Source organism: Corvus moneduloides, chromosome 18, assembly GCF_009650955.1.
Source record: "Corvus moneduloides isolate bCorMon1 chromosome 18, bCorMon1.pri, whole genome shotgun sequence".
NCBI classification, from domain to species: Eukaryota; Metazoa; Chordata; class Aves; order Passeriformes; family Corvidae; genus Corvus; species Corvus moneduloides.
In genome coordinates, this window is record NC_045493.1 from 9,871,958 (window position 1) to 9,894,412 (window position 22,455).

Genomic DNA, 22,455 nt, shown 5'->3' on the forward strand with positions numbered 1-22,455 from the left:
TGCTCAGCTGAGCCAAGTCGCCCCGCTGGGAGATGCTGCTCTTCCTGTCCCCTCTGTGCCCTCAGCAGATCCAGCTTCCCTCTGTGATTCCCAGGAGAGGAAGCCTTGGAGCACTGGGAGCAGCTCCAGCCTGCTCTGCTCCCCGGGGAGATCCGCCTGCATCCTGCCTGGGCGCTTGGGAAGTGGTTGTGTGCTCTGGCAGGAAACAGGGAGAAGTGGAAGGAAAAGCCTGAGAGGGACAGGAGGGAGATTTGGCACAGCAGCAAAGCACAAACGGGATGGATGCTCCTGCCTGCTGCCATCAGGGATCTTCCGCTGCAATCTGCTGAGCCGTCTGCCGGCCGGGAACAGCTGGGCTGGCTCTGCTCCTTCAGCTGCTCGGGCTGCATCTCCCCACCCAGCCCATGCTGGGCCACCCAGCCCATGCCTGCCCTGTGCTGGTCAGCTGGGAATAGCACACAGAGCTCCCCGGCCCACAGGGCGATGGCTGTGTTGGAGAGGATGCTTAAAAATGGGGCATTTTGAGCATCAGGGGATGAGGAGCAGCTGGGCCTGTCTGAACACTGCCAGGGAGGGCCAGAGGGGCTCGTGGGGAGCAATTCCTGCCCTGCCAAGCTGGCTCTGTGCTTGAGGGGGGTCAGGCACTGGTTTTCAGGCATTTGGGTGGGATTTGAGCAGCACCCTCTGCCCTGGAGCTGCTTCTGGGAAGCTGCTGCCTTTGATGCGTCAGTGCAGGCAGCTGGAAGCAATTCCTGAAATGGTTTGTTTGCGGATGCTCCGGCAAGGCTAATGGCTTCTGTGGGGCCCAGGGAGCTTCAGGCCTGCAGCTGCTCCTGGGGATGGCTGGGGACAGTCTCTGCTGCCCTGGGCCAGGCAGCACTGCCAAAGCTGTGCCCACGCTGATGGGCTGGAGGAGATCCCTGTGCTCCTTGGCAGCCTGGGCTCCACTGACATCACAGAATCCCAGAATGGTTTGGGTTGGAAAGGACCTCAAATATCCAAGTCCCTGCCATGGGCAGGGATTCACCCACTAGACCAGGTTGCTCAGGGCCCCATCCAGCCTGGCCAAATCCAGGCCTGGGAGGCTGTGACTGGTCAGGACAGACTTTCCATGGGTTGGGTATGTTAGAGCACTGCCCTCACTCACTGAATCACTGGCAAACAGGCCCGTGCCCCCTCCCACCCTGCAGCTCCTGCTCTTTCCAGGCCTCTTCTCCCCACCAGCAACCAGATAAGCAGGAGCCAACCCCTTGGTGTTTGTGTGACCCTGGCCTCGTTAGAGCAGCAGGCAAAGCCCGTTCTGTTTTCAGCACAACTGTTTATTGATAATCTTTGCTTATCCACTGTATGAATGTCACCAACCTTCGGACAGAGCCAGCCTGCTTCCCCAGGGCCTGTGTCCAGGTAGCCAATGCGTGTAGAAATCATGCACTTCAGGTAGTCTGTAACAAGACGGGTGTAAAAAATATCTCAGATGTATTTGAAATCTCTGCCTCATCTTGCAATCAAATCACTGAAAAGTCTGTAAAGAAGTTGTTGGGGGGACAAGGCTGGTCCCTCCCAGGCAGGGCACGTAGGCAAAGGGTCCCCAGCCAGAGCTGTGAGCATCCACCACACACTGTGCTTTGGGGGGGTGTTATAAACTGGCCCCCAGACCACAAACAGACTCTGGTGCTGGGGGACTTCAGGAGAAGCGTGGTGGTCCCTGGGTGGGCAGGACCCCAAGGTGGGGGCTCAGGCTGCAGAATTAACACCCCTTGGGAACCTCTCCTGTGGTGTCAGGTCCGTGGGAGCTGCTGCTGTGTGTGCCTGCCCTGGCTCGAGGAAAGAAGAAGATGGAGCAGCAGAAGGAATGGTGACCTCCTTTCTTCCTACAGACAGACAAAACCCCCATTCTCTGTTCCCAAATGGTATCCCTGCCCCTGCACAGCTTCCCAGCTGGAGCTGGGAAAACTGAGGGTTGCAGGTAGAGCAAGGAAGGGATTTGGTCAATTGCTAACACCCTTGGCCAGACTGAAGATCACAACTGTGTGTGCTGTTCCCTCAGTAGGGTGGAGGTTGGGGCTTCTGGGCTGGTGGTGGACTCTGCTCCCTACCTGGGTGACAAAAGAGGTTTCAGAGGGCAGGAGGGCTGGGGAGCCCCAGCTGGCACATGGAGGAGGAAGCAGAAGCCCCAGGAGGGCTCTTTGTGGGCAGAGTTGTGTCCTGCCCGCCCCATCAGACCCAGCCTGGGGGGACCACAGTGCCCATGGAAGCCCCCAGTGTCCGTCTGTCTGTCCATCCGGGACCGCAGCCGGGCAGGGCAGGCTGGTTGGCTGTTATGGTGTGTGTGTGTGTGTTGTTCCTTTGATGACCACGAGAAAAATTTTACATTACATTCAAACGAACACCCTTGGGTTTGTTACTCTACTTCTGAACACCGCAAAACACAGTAGCAACAGAACACGAAGGAGCAGGGGGGCAGCGAGCCCCGGCGGGGCCGAGGCGCCGGCGCTTGGAAAAGAATCCCTGAAGCCAGCGATGAAGGAAGGAGATGGGCGCGGATACACGTCACAGTTTCCATTTACAAGGCCCCCACGAGGGAGCACCGAGGCCGTGTGCCAGGACAGGCCCCGGCCGAGCTGCCCTGAACCCACCAGGCCGGGCAGCGCCGTCATCGTCCCGGCGCGAAGATGAAGTCGAGGGCTTGGCGCTCGGCCGCGGCCACGTTGGGGTGCCACAGGTCCACCATGAACACCACGCGGGGACCCTCCTCCGGGGCACCTGGGGGGATGGAAGCGCAGGGTGTGAGGGTAGGGAGGCACCTCCCCAGTGCAACCCCAGTAAACAGCTACTGGGAGCTCAGGGACACGGGGCAGGCTCCTCCCTGCCAGGGCTCCAGGGCTGCTTTGGGCACCCGGCGGATTCCTGAGGCAGGGCCTCCTTGCAGCTGCGTCCTGGATCTGTGCAGGGAGTGGCTGCTGCGCCACTCCAGCCTTCCTGGCCCTGCACGGAGCTGTGCTTCCCAACCCCACAGCAGGCTTGATGTGGAAGCAACAGCTTTTGTTCTCCCACTCTCTCGGCGCGCTCCCCTGTGTAGAACAGCTCTGCCTGATGCTTTCATGCCACGGGGGACTAATGCCGGTTAATCCGGGAGAACTGGAGCGGAACGGCTTCCGTCAGTGGTGGAGGGAGGAACAATCCAGCGGGCGTGAGGCTGTTCCCCGGCGTGGGAGACAAAGGCACCGCCGGCACGTCAGCACCGAGCTGCAACAGGGCCAGAGGAGGCCGGGGCCGTGGCATCGCAGCCAGAGCTGCCCTGCAGAGCTCGGTAATGAAGGAAGCTTCCCAAGCTGGCTGCTGCGGCGGGGAGAGGGTCAGCAGGCCCTGTGCTGGGCTGGCGGTGCTGTGACAGCAGCATGAGCAAGTCAGGATGGGAGCAAGCCATGGGCAGGCTGAGTGGGCTCCAGGGATCTGCCAGGAAAGGGGGCTGGGGTGGTCGAGCACCCTGAGGCGGAGGGAGCACCGTCATGGGACCGGGCTGCTCCCACCTGGGGCTGGCCGGGGAAGCAGGGCCCGAGCCCTGCTGGACACAGGGGCTCCAGCCCTGCTGGGGCAAGAGAAGGGACTGGGCGTGGGTGCACCCCGACTCCTCTCCGGTCCCCAGCACCACAGGGGACACCACGAGGCCCCAGACGCTGAACTCACCTTCGTGGAACGCCGTGTGCAGGAAGGAGTCGTCGAAGAGCAGGCACCGGCCCTCAGCCCAGCACTGGGGCTCACCCCCCACCACCAGTTCGCAGTTGCTGGGTGTCTTCAGACCTTCAGGCACAAAGAGAGAGGACAGGGAGGGTCAGGCCGTGCCGAGTTCCCTGTGGTGGGGCAGCAGGGAGCAAACAGTGAGCTCCGTGTGAGCCCCATGCTGCTGCTGAGGCGCTGCTCCCCTGCACGGAGTGACCTGAACCCCAAGCCTGGAGCAGCTCAGCCCCTGCCCGCTCCCTGTCTGCTCCCCCCTGCCCTCTCACTGTCCCCAGCGAGCTTAGCACCGCAGGGACTCACTTTCATATTTGGAACAGCTTCCCAGTCCCCAGAGCCCATGGCCCCAAGGTGTGCACAGGGAGCCAGGCTCCTGGGACATTTTTCAACTTCAGGACCAAAGGCAGATGCTGCCTGCTCCTTCCTCCAGCCCTGCAGCGGTGACCCTGCCCCAGACAAGGCTGGGGGAGCAGGAATTGCACTGGGGTTGGAAAATGGGCTCAACTGTGGCTCTGCCACAAGCTCGCCATGAACCTGCCCTGTCCCTTGGTCTCCACCCAAGGTGCTGCCTCAGGGTGACCCACAGGGCTGCAAGGACAGAAATCCAGGGGGGTCGTAAAACCCTCACAGGGAAGCAGGTCTGTAAGGGCCACATGAAGGACAATCACAGAAATAAAATGGGTCTTTTCTTAAAATACCAGCACAAGCCAAGGCAGTTTGACAGGGGTTGATCCCATCATCTCCTGCACCAGCACTGTCACCCCCCGCAGTACTGGGGACGCTGGAGCTGCTGCAGAGCCATCCTGCCCCGAGGATGCGGCCGTGGCGGAGAAAGGGGTCAGGGCTCACGTGGCTCCCGAGCGGTAACGATGCAGCAAACGAGCAGGATGGATCCAAGAGCGATGCCAAACCCAGAGAGCGCAGCAGGGACTCCCAGCTGCCCAGCAAAGCTGGGACTACAAAGCTGCTGTTTCAAAGGCTGCAGAACCCAAAGCCATTTCCCTGCACAACAGCCTCAGCTGGAGATGCTGGAACAGGGAAGCTGAGCTGCTGGGGGATGCGGGGAGGGAGCAGCCAGCAGCCTGCAGCCCTTCCATCCCACCCGCACCCTCAGGATGCTGCCCTGGCCCATGGATGCTGCCTGTGCCTAGAGTAAATCCTCATGAGTGCCTCACCCCACTGATGGCTGTGCTGGCTGAAAGGGCAGGTTGTGTCTTAAACACATCCATGCCCTGGGCACAGCAAGAGCTGCGTTCCCAGCACCAAGGTGGGGGTGTCAGTGTGCCCCTGTCCCAGTGCAGAGTTCTGGATAAGCAAATGACCCGCATCGCTCCTCTGCCCAGGGTGTGCGAGCTCCAGGTGTGCTCACCTGAGCCAGCCTGGACATCACTGGTTCTTCCCAGGAACCTCTCCCAGCCCCTCACAAGGGGAACACATTCCCCAGCACTCCAGAGAGAGAGATCGGTGACAGGCAAGGGCAGGTCCCAGCTGCCCAGCAGCTCCTGGGATCATCTCTGAAGACAATTCCCATTCTGAACAAATGGCCAGCACTGCCTGGGTGTGTTTACCCGAGCTGTTGGCTGAACAGGCGCGGCTGGTGTTTGCCAGCCGGGCCCGTGTGGTGCCTCCCCCGGCACGGTCGGTGCTGTGCCAGCCCGGCCATCTGTGCCGCGTGGGCTCTCCCCGTCCCTGCCTGCCGAGCAGGGAGCACTGTGCCACCAACCCAGCGCTTGACCCACCGCAGGGAACACCCCAGGACCCCTCCCACCCTCATTTGCAGCTTTACAAATCCCAAAGCAGCATCTTTGCTCCCATTCACCCGTGTCCCATGCAGAGCACCCGAGATTCCAGGAGAGGGGAGCTGCCAGTGGAACAACACAGTCCCTGGAGCAGAACCCCAGGCTGCCCCGCATCCCAGGATAGGAGAGGGACCTGCCTGCAGAGAGGGGGATGTTCAGAGACCCCTACGTAAAATCAGCCCTCTGTCGCACACCATCAAGAGTCCATGGCCCTGGGTCAGCAGGAGGAGGAGATGAAACCCTCCTGCTGCTGCTCTGGAGACCCTGGGGACATCAGGTACCCATAGACTGAGCACCAGCCTCTCCTCAGGAGGCTGTCACCACCAAAACCCTCAAAACCTCCCTCAGCCCAAAGCATAGCAGGTGTCTGAGCCCCCCAGGGCTGCAACTGATGGCTGAACCCCAAGAGCACGGGGTGCCACAGGCTTTTTTGGGGCTCCAGCCACGGCCGCAGCCCCCCACACCCTCCCGATGCACGAACCACAACGCCGGACACTCACCGAGGTGGCAGCGGATGCGGATGTTGGTGGGCCCGTAGTGCTCGGCGATGACGGTGCCCGGGCTCAGCACAGAGATGCAGGCGTTCCCAAAGACATTGTTGCCAATGCAGGTGCGGAGGCTCCCGAGCAAGCGGTACGTCCGTGGGCATCTCCGGCAGTTCCTGGGCACGCACATGCCCTGGTTCACCAGGTAGAAGGTGAACCACTCCCCGCTGGGCGTGCTGTTCATTTTCCATCCTTGCGGGAGGCTGCAGTTTGAGAACGCCTTGTACAGGGTCTCAAACTCGCACAGGATGGTCTGGAAGTTGCGCTCCAGCAACTCCACGTCGTGCTTTTGAGCGTCCCGGGAGAAGTAGGGCATGGTGGGCAAGTCGGGCAGGAAGAAGACTTCTGGCTTCTGGATGGAGGGCCGGCTGTTGAGGTAGCGGCCCTGCTCGCGGATGCCCTTGTGGATCCTGCCCATGCCAGACCAGGAGTAGCGCTTGGCGTACTCCTGCAGGTTGTGGTAGAGTTTCTGGTTGAGGCCGTCGTGGTGCGAGCAGCGCACGCACTCGGGCGAGTGGCAGTACACGAAGCCGTTCTGCACCCCGTTGACCTCGGCACTCTGCATCAGCGCGTTCACCGTGGCGTAGGCGCGGGGCTGCTCCCGCCCCACGTGGTAGCAGTACCACACGAAGAGGACCAGCAGGCAGGCGACGGCCACCAGGGCCGTGGCGTCGCAGTCGCGGAAAGACTGGATGCCGGTGGCGATGAAATCGCGGAGTCCGTCCAGGGACCAGCTCCAGTCCATCAGCCACTCCAAAGACATGGTGGTGGTGCTGGGAGTGCGCAGCGGGGCCCGGTGGTCACTGCTCGTGGGGCTCAGGGGCACCCACACCATGCAGCCGGGCCGGGGCGCGGTGGGAAGGGGCTGCCATGGGTAAGCGGAGCGGCAGCTCTGCCCTGTGCTCCCGGGAGCTCTGCATTGGCAGCGGTGCCCGGCAGCACCCCTGGGTCAGCAGCAACGTGCCCGGAGGGTCCCCACTGGCACTCCTGGGCACATCATCCTGAAAGGCCGTGCTGGAGGGAGGCTCTGGGGAGAGAAACCCAGAGGTGTTAGGGAGAGGGCTGCCCCGTGGGGTCCCTGCTGGGGTCAGTGCACGGGACACAGCTGGAGCTGTGTGCCGGGACTGTGTGGGGCACTGGCTTCTCAGGGAGGGGATGGTGGATAGGGAGCCAAACATCATCCCATGCTGAGTAAATCCCCCAGTGCTCTCAACAGCATCTTCCACAAATATCCAGATGAAAGGCAGCAGGGAGACCCAGACTCAGACTCCATCTCCCACTGCCCCAGTGACCATCTCCCCTCCTGCTCGTCCTCCAGTTTTCCTCTTAAGTTGCTGCCTTATCATGTTTGAAATCTGGCTGCTAAGTGAATAGACACTGAGAGTAGACACTTCACAGCCCTATCTGGCAGCACATCAGCTTATCCCCTCCATCTAATGGCTCTGAAGTGACTCTCCCTCCAGAGTCTGAGCTGTGGCAGAGCCCAGAGCTCAGCCAGCACATGGCCACGGGAGCAGGTCGGGGTGGTGGCAACAGGGGCAGGTCAGGTTGGCTTGTTTGATTTCACCAGCTCATCGGTAAGAGCACTGACTCTAAGTAGCAGGATGGGTTTATGAGCCAGGGAAGCCATCCAAACCCTCCCCAGCCCTTCCTGCCAAGGTCCTGCAGCCTCTCAACGTGCATTTCCTTATCAATGGTGATGGGGATGGGCTGCAGATGGGGTCTGACCCTACGGCAGGGACGTGCTGCAGGGCTGGAGACCTGGGATTCAGGCAGCGTTACATCCCAGGGAGGGACATCCATGCAGCCGACCGACCTCCACCCTACTTCCTTGTAGCATGCTGCCTGCATGCCCCATCCCGGGATCTGCAGTCCACGTGGCACGTCACAGCCTCCCGGGAATCTCAAGATAACTTTCCTCCATCTCCACAGCTGGCATCCCTCCAGACACTCCCGCTTCTCCCGCCCAGGCCTCGGTTCCCGGGGTGCAACCACGGAGTGGGTCCCAGGGGTGTCCCCTGAGGCCGGCACAACCCCCGTGCTCCCCACAGGGCTGGAGCATGTTGGGGAAGGCAGCAGAGCCCTGGGGTGATGTGTATTCAGGGTGGCTCTCACCCTACAAGGGGAGTGGGGAACTGCTCAGGCACAGCAGCCACGGTCAGTCAGAGCCGATGGCAACACGAAGGCACAGAGGGAACAGAGCTGGGGGGTCCGACAGCCTCGGGGTCCCCAGGTCAGAGTCACATCCTGCAAGGGTGGCACAGCACAAACACGGCCCCACTGCTGCCTCAGGGATGCAGGCAACACCTCAGATCAGGGGGAAACCATCAGAGCAGCAAGAAATCCAAGCCCCCGTGCCCACACGCCGCCTGCCTGACCCCAGAGCCTGGGAGCCTCGGGCTGCAGAGCCCTGGGCTTCTCTGGGCACAGTCTCCGTGGGACCAGCCCAGGAGCTGCCTCCTGTGCCAGCACGGACACCCCACTGCAAACCTGCCCAAACCCACCTCCACAGAGGCTGTGCCAGTGCTGGGGCAGGGCCCCAAACATCGGCACCGCTCCCGACACACACCGCATGGCTGGGACTGCGCGGGGCACCCAGTGCGTGCTGTCACCTCCCAGCCACGGTCCTGCACCGAGACGGGTCACAACCAGCGCCCCTGACCTGAGATTTCAGAAAAGGCTCCTCAGCTAATGATAATGGCAGAGCCATTCCAGGGAGTGGAGATCAATTCCACGTTGCACCGAAGTTGTGCAGGACGTGGAGGCGAGCACCGTGCCAGCAGCAGCCGCGTTACATAAGGAAGGCAGAGGCTTCGATGCAGCACAAAGTTGCATCTCGGTGGCTCCGTGGTGGCCCCGGCATCTCCTGGAGGCAGCGGGTTCCGCTCAGCCCGGCCAGGGTCCCCAGGCCGTGGGCCCGCGGCGACGGGGACGCGTGGCGAGGATGTCCTCGGCTCGGCACGGCTGGTGTCGCCTTTGGGAGCAGCACGAGGAGCAGGAGCCTTGGGGTGAGGCGGGATGCCCGCTGCCACTCCGGAACCGGAGCAGTGGGTGCTCCCTTCACCCTCTCCTGAGCATGCCACCCCGTCGGCGCCACCGGAGTAAGTGTCACCCGCGCGCTGCTCTCACCCAGTGTGACGGTGTCACCCGGCGTGGCGGCGTCAGCCGGTGTCACCGGTGTGGCCGCATCACCCGGCGTAGCAATGGCACGGCCCTACCGGTGTCCCATCACCCGGCGTGGCACCGGCACGGCTGTCCCATCACCCGGCGAGCCGGTGGCACCTGCCGCCGCGCTGTCACCCGGCGCGGCCGTGCCGCCCGCCCGACGCCGAGCCCCTGCCCCGGCCGGGGGGCGGTGGGGGGGGGGTTCGGGCTGCGCCCCCGCCGCGGGCCCCGCTGCCGCCCCGCGCCCCCGCGGCCCCCCCGCGATGCGCTGCGGAGCGCTGCGGTACCGACCTGCCGCCCGCGCCGGGCCGCGCGGGGCCGCGCTCCCTCCGCGCCGCTCCGCCGCCGCCGCGGACCACAACTCCCAGCAGCCCGGGCAGGAGGGGCCGCGCCGCCCCCGCCGGGACCGCGCCGGGCGGCAGCTGCGGCCCCGGCCCCGCACAGCCCGCCCGCCCCCGCGCCCGCCCCGCGCCGCGCCCGCCCCCGCCCCGCGCTCCCGCCCCTCGCCGCCGGGAGGGGCCCGGAGGGGCGGGGGAGCCGCGGGGTTGCGGCACTCGGGAGGGGTCCCGGGGATGGAGCGGCGGGAGGAGGCGGCGACGGTCCCCGGGGGAGCGCCCATCCCAACCGCGGGCACCCCGGGACGCGGGGGCTGGGTGGCGGTGGCGGCGCGGGAGGTGCGGGGGCACCGGGGGTGCAGGGGGACGCGCAGGGACAGTGGCTCCAAGGATTCAGGCACCGGGGGCTGCAGCAGTCTGGGGATGCTGGTCCCAGGGGTGGGAGCACGCAGGGATGCAGCCACCAAGGGAGCGGGGACTGGCTCCAGGGACACAGGCTGTTAGGGATGCAGCTGTTGGGATGTGCAGGATGCTGGGTCCAGGGACGCAGGGACACAGGGATTCAGGGAGTACTGGCTCCAGGGATTCCGGCCCCTGGTGCTGCAGCCCTCGGGCTGCAGGGGTTGCTTGTCCCCAAGAATAAGTGCATCTGGCGTGCAGGGGACAGGAGCTCCCAGCGAGGCAATGCCCAGGATGCAGGCAGCCAGGGAATGCCTCAGCGAGGATGTGAGGGTGTGCTGCGGCACCAGGGAGGGGGGGACTGTTCCAAATGTTCCCAGGTTGGAGTGTCCCTTTACGACTCTTAAGTGCTGGTGGAGAAACTGTTGTGAGCCTTCCTGCTTGCCTTTTTCCTCCCCAACACATTTCCTGTTCCCTTAAGCCAATGCTGTCAGTTCCGGGAGCCCCAGGGGATCCAGTGCTCCGGCCCCCCCTCCTCCATTGCCCAGATGCCGGGTGAGCGGCTGGGCTGAGCTGCCCGCAGGCAGATCCCGGATCCGGGCAGAACCCGGGTGCAGGCAGAGCCCTGGCAGTGCTGCCCTGCCCTGCCCTGTGGCAGTGCCACGTGGAGCTGTGTGGGACACGTGTCACTGCTCCTGGCACAAGGAAAGCCCTGCCTTGTTTTGCAGATTCAGTCATCCAGTGCTCACGAATCCTCCCCTGGCACTGCTGAGGCTGGGCTCTGGAGTGGGAGCAGAGCTGTCCTGCACAGCCCTTCAGGTGTGTGTGTGCTTCCTCTGAGCAACTTCATCCCTAGCAATCCTAAAATGCACCTTGTTTTCCGTCCATTTCTTGCCTCCTGCCCACTCCTGCTGCTTCCCTTTGCTCCCACCACCACATTCCCCAGCCCGGTGCACTGCTGCGAGGCCTTGGCAGCGCTGTATGTTGCAGGGTGAAAGGAGAGGGAGTTTATTCCATCCTGCTCCTTCCCAGACCCCCCAGGCTCAGCCACAGCTCCTGCTCCTGGCAGACCGCGCATCCTTCTGTCAGCACTCGCAGGCTCCACGGCTCTGGGCTCTCCCCTCCTTCCTCCCCTGCCTCTGCCTTCTGAGCTCTCTGCTTCCTCTGGCCCAGCCCCTGGTCTCCAGCTCTACCACTCATCTCTTCCCTGCAGATCAACCTGCTCCTGGCTTTCCTCTGGGGCTCCAAGAGAGCGGGGAAGGGACTTTGGATGGGGGCCTGGAGTGTCAGGACAAGGAGGAATGGCTTGAAACTGAGAATAGGTTTAGATGGGGTATTGGGAAGAAATTCTTCCCGGTAGTGAGGCCCTGGCACAGGGTGCCCAGAGAATCTGTGGCTGCCCCATCCCTGGAAGTGTCCAAAGCCAGACTGGACAGGGCTTGGAGCAACCTGGGCTAGTGGAAGGTGTCCCTGGCCATGGCAGGGGGTTGGAACGAGATGCGCTTTAAAGGTCCTTTCCAACCCCAGCCAGTGATTCCATGATTCTGTGATTCCTCAGCACAGGGATGGCCCCTCCAGGAGCACTGTCCCAGCTCCAGCCTGAACATTCCAGGAAATCCCAGCCCTGGCAGAACACTAGCACGGTTTTGGCAGCAGCTGAGGGGAGGACACTGGCAGTGTCTGCCCCAGGAGGACATCTTGGGAAAAGGGAGAAGGAACCACTGGAGCCAGGAGGCTGCCCACAGACTGGGCTCCTGCCAGGGTGTCGCTGGCAGAGCTGTGCCAAGTGCATCCCAGGGCTTTTCCCAGCCCTTCTGGGCTGGGCAGGGATGCTGTGCCTGATCTGGGCTGGGCAGGGATGCTGTGCCTGACCCGGGCTGGGCAGGCATGCTGTGCCTCATCCAGGCTGGGCAGGGATGCTGTGCCTGACCTGGGCTGGGTAGGGATGCTGTACCTGACCTGGGCTGGGATGTTGTGCCTGACCCGGGCTGGGCAGGGATGCTGTGCCTCACCACCCTGCGATGCAGCTTGCAAGGACTCGGGGGGTTCCTGCTGCTCCATCCATGACCTTGAGGGTCCCTCAGCCACGGCACGGCCCCACTGTGCCCCTGCCTGGCCCCGGGCTGGGGGAGGCCGTTGTGGCCGAGTCTGCTGGGCCCAGACCAAGCTCCATCCGCAGCACGACGCGTGAGGCCAGAGATTGGCTCCAGCTTTACGTCACCGAGGAGGAACGGCAGCATCAAGGGCTTTTTTTTTTTTTTTTTTTTTTTCCCCTTCATTTTAATTCTCTTGCAATCTCTGTCCAAAAATAACCTAAGCTCCCTCCCCCAGGAATGCTCTGCATCAGAGCCTTGGCTCCCTCGCCCCCTGTGCATTAGCCTGGCAGCTGCTGAGCAAAGCCATTATCGATGTCACAGCGTAACCTTGGTTAAAAGCACGTTTAGGGAGGGAGGGCAGCGTTGTTGCATTGTTTCGGGTGTGGAAGGGCAGGGACAGACGGGAGGCCCCAGGTTTCCTCGGCCGGGCATTTCCTCGGGTGTGGAGTGGGCTGAGCACCCCCCTCCCTCCCCGCTGCTGGGGACATCTGGGACTCTGCTGGCGTCAGGGAATGCTGCTCCAGCTGGGGTGTCCCGGTGGCGCTGCTTCTTGGCGAGGTGACAGTCACCACGCTGCCACCACGCTCCAGGCAGGGCCGTGCTCAGGGTGTCCCGAAGGCACCCGGGGTCCCCCCGCAGGACCTTGCCCTGCCCACACCTGATGCTGGAGGGAAACCTCGTGGGTGCTCGTTTCTGCCCCCACCGGAGCAGCTCAGCCCGGAGGGGCTCCCAGGGAGCAGGGGCAGATTTTTCCCACCCAGCCCCGGGATCTTCCCAAGCTGTGCCTGCCTGCTCCGTGTGGGATGCAGCCAGTGTGAAGGCTGCAGGTGAGGCAGCCCCACCTTGTCCCCCCAATGTTCTCCCTGTTGGTTTGGGGAGCTGCCCTGCCTCAGCTCCCATGGGAGCTGCCAGGTGACAGCCACAGGTTGTTGGGCAGCCGATGGGTGAGCAGGGCACAGGCAGGATGGGTCCCCACAGACCCCCTGTCCCATGGGGTTGGGCTACCAGTGCTCCCCCAAACTTTCAGCATGTCACCCGTGACATGGCCACGGGTCTCCAGTGGGGTCCCAGTGCCTCGGGGCAGCACCCAGACCCCCACCCACTCTGTGAGACATCACTGGGCTGGGCTGGCATGGGAAGGGGCCGTGCTGAGTTCAGAGCATAATGCTCCTGTGGGGTGACCCATGGAGGGGAGATGTCCCCAGAGCCATGCCAGGTCACCTCATGTCCCAGCAGGGCTCCATCCCCCGGGAGCAGGGGGCACTATGGGGCTGCACCAGGGCAGGGTCTGGCACTCAGAGCCAAGCCAGTGGCATCGGGCCACCATCCCACAGCGGGGCACGCAGCATGCCCGGCCCTCACCCTGCTCTGCACCGCTGCAGCCTGCGGCCAGAGTCTCTGCAAACTGATTCCAGACATTTGAAAATACAGAATAATTAGTATCGAGGTTATACTGAACGCTAGAGCTTCCCACGGAACTACTTTATCATGTTCAAAAATATTTAATCCCAGCAATTTTCACATTGTTCTTATAAAAACAGACATGTATGAAGGGAAATGAAATGCTTCGTACAGTTTTTGGCACATTTTTTTTCTCTTTTTTTTTTTTCTCTTTTTTTTTTGTTTGTTTTTCTTTTTAACCGTTACAAATTACAAACACACATTCGTTGTTTTGAAAGGAAAACCCCTAAATCCCAGCTGTACACTGCAGAGCTGCACCAACCACCCCGAGCTCACCCAGCCTCCCGCGCTTGCGATTGTTCTACAAGGACAAAAGAAGGACAACCACCAGCCAAGGACGTGCCGGTGGCTTCGCTGCCCTCCCCCAGGGCAGGCTGGGGGTGACAACAGGGATGGGGTGGCCCTTTGAGGTCCGCGTCCCCACCGCTGTGTAGCTCTGGCAGGGGTGATGCAGTGAAGGAGCGCAGGGGATGGCAAGGGTGGAACTGAGGGGCCGATTTCTGCCTGTTCTGCTCCCCACAGAGCTCCTTTGCTGAGGCCTCCACACATCCCACCTGCCTCTTCTTCCCAACACCTCCACCTTCACCCCCTGCCCGGCTGTGGGACCCAGCCAGGTGCGGATCCGGGATGTGCGGAGTGGGCTGTGCAGCACAGCTCGGCCGGGCCCCTCCTGCAGCAGGAGCCAGGGAGCCCAGCCCAGCCCGCTTACCCTGAGATGCTGCCGGGGGGGCAAAAGGTGACATCCGGCCATGCGGGGTCGGGATGTTCCTGGCAGGGTGATGGGAAGTGCTGCTGGAGAGGAACAACGGGCAGAGAGCAGAGAGGCACCGGCTGGGAGCTCTGCTCACTCCAGGGTAGCTTCCAGGGTGGCTGGGTGGCACTGGTTGGTGCTTCTCCGCAGAGCATCACCCCGGAGTCCTGGCTCACTGCCTCTCCACATCCAAGACCAAGTGGGAAAAGAAAGCAGCACATACCTCGTGTATGCTGGGCTGTCCCTGCTCTCCTGAGCCCTGCAGCGAGGATGGTCCCTGCGCCGGTGCCCCCCGAGCCCCCCGGGGGAGAGTCTCACTTGGAGAGCTGGGAGCTGCGGGGTGGGACCCTGTGGGGGACCCTGCGCTACCTCAGCTCCCAGCAATCAACCGCAGGCTCTTGCAATGGAGACATCTTTAATTTTTAACAACATCAGAACCGCAAAAATCCCCCTGCGTCTGTGTGGGCAGTGCCGGGGGATGCTCTGCCATGGAGGGGGACATTCCACCGTGGAGGGGGACACTCTGCCATGGAGGGGGACACAGCAGTGCCCCCGTGCCCCCCTGGCCTCACCAGGACCCAGCTCTGCCCTGGCTCCCGCTGCTGCCTGTGCCCAGGGCTGGGCAGCACACCTATCGCAGTTTAAATAGAATAAATACAGTGAAGAAAACAGTAAAATCTTCAATAGAGAGGCAAAAGGAAAGACAACAGCAGGTCCGGGGGTCCAACCAAACTCCACGTGGTCTCTGGATTAGTTACTGAGGAAGTTCTATGAGAGCACATTAAGTTCGCTGCTGGAGACTCTCTTACCGCTGTCCTTATATCGAAACCTCGTATTCTCGTGTTTCCTGCAAGTAAGGAAAAGCCAGTTGAGGGCAGCAGCTGCATTTCAGGATCATCTCCCCGTTCCCAGGCAGAAAGAGAGATCCTGCATGTTGTTTTGTTCCCAGGGGAGTGATGCCCTCGCAGCCAGGACCCCACAGCCCCCTGTGCCTCCCAACCCCCACGGATGGACTCGTGCCCCGTTGCTCAGTGCTCCCGCAGCAGCCTGGCTGGACTCATGCCCTGGCTGCCCACCCAGCCAAGCCCCTCAGGAGTGTCCTCAGCAGGGACAGGCACAGCAGGACTCACCCCTGTCTCGTAAATCGGGTTGTCAAACTCCGTTTCTACCGTGATCTGGCTGTAGGGGTGGGAGTACATGAGGGGCAGGCGGAGGCTGGAGTAGTACCGACACCTGCAGGGAGAGGTGAAGTCACTGGGCTGCACGGACCAATTCCAGACCAGCCCCATCTTCCACATCCCCCCATCCCAGCTCCTCCCCGGGCACCCCAGAGCACTCCCAGCACCATGCCCGGGGCGTGTGGCTGGCAAGGGCGATGCTGAGCCAGCCCTAGCCATGCCCCCCAGCTCTGTGCCAGCCCCCTGCAGCCCCACCTGGTGAGATAGATGTACGCTCCTCCCAGCAGCAGGGAGATGATCAGCACCGGGATGAAGATGGCCAAGGCCATGTTTCCCCCCTCGAGCGACGTCTCTGCAGCAGCTTCTGCTACTGAAAGGACAAGATCTATTATGTCGGCATTTGCAGGCACCATGTGATCCCCTCTCTGCCTCTCCCTCTCCTCCCAGGCTCCACCAGGATCCTGCACATCCAGGAAACCCACGGCACTCACCTTCCAGAGCGTGTTCAAAGCTGTCTTGGTTCACTGGAAGAGAGATGGAGAGTTACTGGTCTGTAGCTGGGTTTGACTGGGTGCTGGAAGCTGTTGCCTGCTGGGGAACCCAAACCTGGGATCTCCTGCCCCATTGGGTCCCAAACCACCCTGCGAACTCCCAGTTTTTAATAAGCTCTTGGTGTCTGTAAGCACGTGGCCAGGACTGAGCACGCTGGGCTGAGCAGAGCCCAGATCCAGGGAAGCTCCAGGTCTCAGCTGAGTTCAGCTCCCAGCTGGGGTCTGCAGCCAAACCAAGGTCCCTGGGCTGTCCCAGGTTGGGGACAGAGGTGTTGGCTGTCCCCTTGCCCCCATCCCTCTCCCTGTTACCTTTGCAGATGGGCAGGGGGCCGCTCCAGTGGGATGGCTGGCCCAGGATGCATTTGATGGTCACCTCCCCCATGAGTTCAAAGCCTTCATAGCACATGAAGGTCAGGGACTCTCCTGGCAGGTAGAGGCGCTTATAAAGAATTTGGTACCCGTTTTCTGGCAGCCCCGGGTTATCACAGGCAAGTGACTCCTCAGCTGAAAGGGAATGAAACACACCCAGGGTGAGCCCAGGGCTTGGGCTGCCGAGGGAGAGAAGTAGCCTGAGGGCAGTGAGGAAACACCCAAGCTCTCCCTTCACTCTGCTTCCAGGTAGCTCAAGGCTCTACACCACCTCCCCGCAGCTGGGCAAGGTCCTGGCTGCAGGAAAGGGCTGCCCAGGACTCCCAGAGAGGAGTTGGACTGCAGGGGAGCAGGAGAGACCAGCCGGACTTACAGACGCAGTGCGGGAGCCGCGAGGTCCAGATGGGGGTGCCGGTCTCGCGGCTGTAGCAGGTGAGCAGGGAGCTGCCCTCCAGCACGAAGCCGGGGTTGCAGGTGTACTGGATGGTGGTGCCCACCAGCAGCACCGGGTCTGAGACGAGGCGGGTGGAGTGCTCCACCTCCCCCGGGTCCGTGCAGTACATAACTGGGGACAGAGGATGAATGAGCGGGGAGACCCTCGGAGCAGGGAACCCCTTGGAGCAGGACCGGTGCTGTTACAGGGTGTGGGACAGGGACAGCAGCACCTTCCTGCTGGGGCACTCACTCTTTTCACAGAAGGGGGGGTCGCTGCTCCAGCTGAGGTCCCACTGGCAGGTGAGGGTGTCACTGCCCACGATGTCATAGCCCGGGTCACACTGGTAGGTGATCTTGGCCCCTCTCACCAGCTCCGTGTGTGACGTGGTCTTCCAGCCGTTCTGGATCTCAGGCAGGTCGGAGCAGGAGTCGTTGCGGGACACCTCTGCAGCCAGGAGGGATTCTGGCTGTCACCCATCGAGCAGGACCCCGCAGCATAACCCTCCTCAGAGCCACCACAGCTGGACACATGGCTCTTCCCAAGGGCCTGTCCCTCCCCACAAATGCCGTGGCCATGGCTAGCAGCTGGTCTGTGGGCAGCATCCCCTGGGCACAGGGAAAGGGCAGCAGCGGGGGACAGGGGCTCTTTGAAGCCTCCCCAGTCTTGACTCTAGAGGCAGGTAGAGGGCTGGGCTGGTGAAAATGGGGCAGTGTCTGTGCTGGGGTCAGGACAACCCTGGAGCACCAGGCTCAGCTCTGGCTGTGGGTACAGGAGAGGTGCCAGTGCCACGGTCATGGCACAGCTGGTTTGCTCAGGGGAGGATTTGTTCCTTGCTCCTCCCAGGCTGGTTTGCTCAGGGGAGGGGTTATGCCCTGCCCTCCCCAGCCCCGTGTGCTGCAGAGCACCAAGGAGGGCCCTGCAGCCTCCCAGGTGCTCTGCATTGCAGCTCGCTCTGTTTGTCGTAGCCAGGGCTGTCAGCAGTGCGAGGAAAACATGCCTGGAAGGAGCCTGGCAGGGGAAGCAGGGTGTGGGAGAGGCAGCCAGAGGCCACAGGCAGCTGTGGGGATGGAGTGCCCTTCCCAGTCCTTGTCCCTGCTGTGGGCACCCACAGCCCCAGCTTGGCAGGCACGGCTGCCCCGAAGGACAGTGGAACAGATGTCTCCAGGTGCAGTCTGAGCCCCTCTGGAGCAAAGAGATGGGAGCTGGGAACATCCATCTCAGGAGCCCACCCAGGGACTGGCTTCAGTGACCACCCCTGCCATCAGCTCATGCCTGACAGGGTGTGTGTGGGGATCCTGCATCCCAGTTTCCAGCAATTCCTTTCCCTCCGGGCCACAGCAGGGCTAACAGAGACCAAAAATGCCTTGTTGCCAGCCTGAAGGAGGGGAGACATACAGGGACACCCCAGAAGTGACTGACCCGAGACCTGCAGCTGGGCTGGAGGTTCTGCAGGAGCTGGATGGGATGTGGAGGGGGTGCGCAGTGATGCTCCCTGCTTCCAGACCCAGCAGCTGGACAGTCTGGGCTGGCTGTGTGTCACATCCTCAGGCCAGCACCCCGTACCTATGTAGTTCATGATGAATCCTTGCCCTTTCCCGAAGATGAGCCCGGCAGGATCCGAGTGGAACTGGATGGTGAGGTCGGGGCTGGAGGAGTAGAGCTTCTGGGGGCCGCTGCTGCCAACGTACTGCCCCAGGATGCGGGCGGAGAGCTCGTCCCCGTCGTAGATGGTGAGGATGTCGCTGTTGGTGATGTTCAGGCTGAGAGGAGAGTTTGATTAGAGAGCAGCGTGTGCCGGGAGCCCGGGCAGGACGAAACATGTGGGGCTCAAGGGGCAGCCGGTGACCTCCCTCCGGGTCACCTCCCTCCGGGGGTTCGAGGCCGGGCGGTGCCGGCGGCTCCCGGGACCCCGCGCTTGGAAGTGCCGGTCCCGGCGGTGCCGCGCTTGCCCCCGCGGCCACCAGAGCGCAGTGGCGGCCCGCGGATGGCGGGGACGGCTGGGGACACCGGGCAGCGCCGGCTGCAGCCTCCGTCCACCCCGGGGATGCGGCTGCCCCTGAGCCGAAAGGGGATGGGGGACCTCGTTCCTCTCCCCCCGCTCCAAGGCCAAGGGCAGGGGATGGATGCACACGCCACGGCTCTGGTGATGGGAGGGTTCTCTGGGTGCCCGGGGCTGGCAGAGTGGGTGAACGACCACATCAACCCCAAGGGTGGGCACTGACACCCCTTCCCTGCTCGCTGTCCTGCCGTGTCCGTGTCCCAGCAAGGCTCCCCAGGGCTGGGAGCACGGCCGGCACCAGTGCGCTGCTGCCTGGTGGCACAGGAGGGACTGGGACAGGGACAACTCTCCTCCCCTTGCCCAGGGGCAAGAAGGCTAGAGGAGAGCACCAGGATGCTCCCGGCCCCACAGGAGACACTTGAGCTGATCCCCAAACGTTTTTTTAGGAATGTTCTTGGAGGGAGCCCAGCTAATCCCCATGGCAAGCTGACATTTGTAGTAAATCTCTGCTTTCTGTCAAACACGATTTTCTCAGTGACATTTATGCCTGATGATTTCAAATCACTTGGCCTCCAGTTCTGCTCAGCCCGAGCACCCCACGGAGCTGGGAGAGGTGTGCTGGGAGCTCCGACTTGGGAATTTATGGGGAGCTTTAAAATCTTTATGACTCTAAGCCTCTACTTGAAACACGTCCTCCTCTTGAAAACCCAAAATAGCATCAAAGGAGGCTCCCGCTGCAGCAGCAGCATTACCATGCCAAGAGCTCCCAATCTGACATTGGATCCTATTCCCTTCTGACCCCGGCAATTTTAACCTGGGCTTTCTGGGTGGCTCCACTCCCTTACTGCCTGTATTTCACATCCATCCCAAAGATCAAGCTGTTTCCATCTCACTGATGCCCCCAGGCTCTCCTAACCCCATGTGACCCAGCTCCTGACGTGCTGGGTGTCACCCCAGTAGCACATGGCCACATTCTGCCGTGGCACCACTCCCCGTGGAGAATTCCAAAGCCACTGGAGCAGCGATTAACTGCTGCTGTGGATGGTGTAATGGTGCTTTGCACTCAGGGAGCACCATTCAGTCCTGCCCAGGGTGCCAAGTGCATCAAAGGGGATTATGGAAGCTCTGAGGGGGAGAACAGGACATGGCAAGGCTCTTCCCTGTGAGGGAGGTGAGGCCCTGGCACAGGGTGCCCAGAGAAGCTGTGGCTGCCCCTGGATCCCTGGAAGTGTCCAAGGCCAGGCTGGACGGGGCTTGGAGCAACCTGGGACAGTGGAAGGTGTCCCTGCCCATGGGAGATCAGCTGTAAGGTCCCTCCAACCCAAACCATTCTGGGATTCTGTGATTCCACTGTGGCGCAGATCCCTCGGGAGAAGAGAGCGGGATACTGCAGCAAAGCAGGGCAGAGGCACACACTGGGGTCCTGGGCTACTCACAGCTGGATGTCCAGGAAGAGCCGCTTCTCCTCGCCCACGTGGATCCTCCAGATGCAATCCTCCCCCTCCGTGTAGGGCTCCGGCCAGTTGGGGGACAGGATCACCCCAGCCACGGCAGTCAGCTCCCCTCCACATGTGGCTGTGGGGACAAGGGGTGGGCAGGGCTCAGCGGGGGCCCAGGGGTGCTCACCCCACACCCAGCATGGCCCAGGGGCAGGACCGACCTCGGCACAGCGGCTCCGTGTCGTTCCAGTAGGGGTCCCGCATGTTGATGCACTCGATGATGGCAGGGCCCTGCTCCAGGGAGTGCCCAGGGTCACAGGTGAACTCCACGGTGGTGCCCAGGTTGTAGGTGGGGTCGGAGGTGGTGAAGTTCCCGTTCTGGATGTAGGGCTCGTAGCAGTGGCCACGCTCGAAGGCTGGAAGAGAACCCCGTTAGCTGTAGGGACATGGAGCTTCTCCCTGCTCCCTGAGCTTCCCTGGGTGACCCCCAGGCCCTGCTGCTGTCCCCATGAGAACCTGACCCCTGCATCCCCACCCGCATGGATGGCCTCTTCCACGGAGTGTTTACAAGCAATTAGGATCGACAACAATTTATCTGTTCTGAGCCGTGCAGGCCTAACCAAACCCCACTCCCGTGGTGGTGGATCAGCTCTAGGGATGTGCCAGGCCGTGTTTCCCAAGCTGGAGATGCCAAGCCATCCACCGTGGAATTGCTCTGAGTTACTGAGCCTGCTCAGGGCCATAGGGGTCCTGTGGGAACGATCCTGCAGTGGGATCCACTTAAATGACAACGGGAGCTACAGACGGGCACCAGGACTGCCCGTGCTGGGGACAGCCGGGACCCTTCCTGCAGCCACGAGTCTGCAGCTGCCCCCTGGGGCTGGGTGTCCTGGCTGAGCCGGGCACTGCCCTCGTGTCCCACCACGGGGACACAGCACCTTCGAAGCGGATGTTGAAGGCCGTGGCGGCCGCGGGCTCCTCGGCGAGGAAGTCGATCCGGATGGAGGAGCCGTCGCTGATGACGCCCTCGAAGGGGACGCTGTCGGCGCGCAGGGAGTCATAGAGCACGGCCGAGCGGTTGGTGTCCCCGCTGTACACCACCATCCTGCAGGGCAACGGGGAGTGTCACTTGGGACAGCGTCCCTGAGTCCCACCCGGACACAGGGCGGGTGAGGTGGAGCAGCTGGGACCAGCTGGGAGCTTCCAAAGTTTGGTATATTCTGAGCTCTTCTCTCCAAGACAGACGTGGAGGGGCTGGAGCGTGTCCAGGAAAGGGAAGGGAGCTGGGGAAGGGTCTGGAGTACCAGGAGTGGCTGAAGGAGCTGGGAAAGGGGCTCAGCCTGGAGCAAAGGAGGCTCAGGGGGGACCCTGTGGCTCTGCACAACTCCCTGACAGGAGGAGGCAGCTGGGGGGGGGTGGGTCGGGCTCTGCTCCCAGGGAGCAAAGGACAGGACAAGAGAAAATGGCTTGTGTCAGGGGAGGTTTAGACTGGATATCAGGGAAAATTTCTTCCCCAAAAGGGCTGTCAAGCATAGAAACAGCTGCCAAGGGCAGTGGTGGAGTCGCCATCCCTGGAGGGGTTAAACAGCCATGTAAATGTGGCACGTGGAGACATGGTTTAGTGGTGGCCTTAGCAGTGCTGGGGAACAGTTGAACTCAATGACATTAGTGGGCTTTTCCAACCCAAATAATTCCATTTTTCTATATTTAGCACCCAACAAAAGGCCCTGCTCCTCACTTATGCAGAAGAAGCCCCCTGGAACCCCCTGGAAGCTCTCTGCAGTCCCAGGGCTGTGGGGAAACAGCTCCTGGATCCTCCTCACCTGTCCTTCTCGGTCAGCAGGAGCTTCTCGAAGTGCAGGTGCAGCTTCTGGCCCGGGGGGGCCCCGATGGCCCACACGCAGTACATGCTGCCAGACTGGTTCCCGCTGTAGCTGGGGGACAGCACGCGGCCGATGGTGGCATTGTGGACTGTCCCTCCACAGGGAGCTGCAACACAGAGCACAGCCCCGCTGGGATGGGCATGGGGACGGTGGCATCTGTGCTCCTCTCTGCCCAGCTCTCCTCAGAGTCCCCAGTGCACAAAGCTCTTGTCTGGCTCTGCTTTGCTCTGTCTGTACATATTTATCCTCACAAATGTGTGTTTATACTCACACACGCCCATAAAATCTTCATTTCCTTTCCTTTTGCTGCCTAA

General features: G+C 62.0%; 2 protein-coding genes across 5 annotated transcripts in view; both read right to left on the reverse strand.

Moving 5' to 3' along the window:
* Positions 1-1,298: 1,298 nt before the first annotated feature.
* Positions 1,299-9,596, reverse strand: ASPHD2 (aspartate beta-hydroxylase domain containing 2). 3 transcript variants are annotated; one of them, XM_032127527.1, is made up of 4 exons: positions 9,536-9,596; positions 6,035-7,106; positions 3,688-3,801; positions 1,299-2,763 (listed from the first exon to the last, which is right to left on the reverse strand). In XM_032127527.1, the coding sequence occupies exons 2-4, from the start codon at positions 6,912-6,914 to the stop codon at positions 2,654-2,656; spliced, it is 1,104 nt and encodes a 367-aa protein (XP_031983418.1). In that variant the 5' UTR covers positions 6,915-7,106; positions 9,536-9,596; the 3' UTR covers positions 1,299-2,653. The 3 variants fall into 3 exon arrangements, with proteins under 3 accessions (XP_031983418.1, XP_031983419.1, XP_031983420.1); XM_032127528.1 differs by lacking the exon at positions 9,536-9,596 and adding an exon at positions 9,209-9,337; XM_032127529.1 differs by lacking the exon at positions 9,536-9,596 and adding an exon at positions 8,742-9,159.
* A 3,964-nt stretch (positions 9,597-13,560) lies between these two features.
* The window catches only part of SEZ6L (seizure related 6 homolog like), a 35,793-nt gene continuing 26,898 nt past the window's right edge, over positions 13,561-22,455 (reverse strand). The window contains exons 6-17 of one of the 2 annotated variants that reach the window (XM_032128063.1): positions 22,082-22,247; positions 21,197-21,363; positions 20,480-20,674; positions 20,256-20,394; positions 18,384-18,580; positions 17,070-17,264; positions 16,758-16,949; positions 16,325-16,519; positions 15,956-15,988; positions 15,720-15,831; positions 15,417-15,519; positions 13,561-15,133 (exon numbers count right to left, since the gene is read on the reverse strand). In XM_032128063.1, the coding sequence (XP_031983954.1) occupies positions 15,104-15,133; positions 15,417-15,519; positions 15,720-15,831; positions 15,956-15,988; positions 16,325-16,519; positions 16,758-16,949; positions 17,070-17,264; positions 18,384-18,580; positions 20,256-20,394; positions 20,480-20,674; positions 21,197-21,363; positions 22,082-22,247 (1,724 nt within the window). In that variant the 3' untranslated portion in view covers positions 13,561-15,103. Of the gene's footprint in view, positions 15,134-15,416; positions 15,520-15,719; positions 15,835-15,955; positions 15,989-16,324; positions 16,520-16,757; positions 16,950-17,069; positions 17,265-18,383; positions 18,581-20,255; positions 20,395-20,479; positions 20,675-21,196; positions 21,364-22,081; positions 22,248-22,455 lie in introns of both variants that reach the window. The other variant, XM_032128062.1, reaches the window with a different exon arrangement.

Coding starts and splice junctions, on each gene's coding strand:
- ASPHD2 (XM_032127527.1), bottom strand. CDS start 6,914: ATGGTGTGGGTGCCCCTGAGCCCCACGAGCAGTGACCACCGGGCCCCG. Junction 3,802..6,034: donor CCGCATCCGCTGCCACCTCG/GTGAGTGTCCGG, acceptor TTGTGCCTGAAG/GTCTGAAGACACCCAGCAAC. Junction 2,764..3,687: donor GCACACGGCGTTCCACGAAG/GTGAGTTCAGCG, acceptor CCATCCCCCCAG/GTGCCCCGGAGGAGGGTCCC.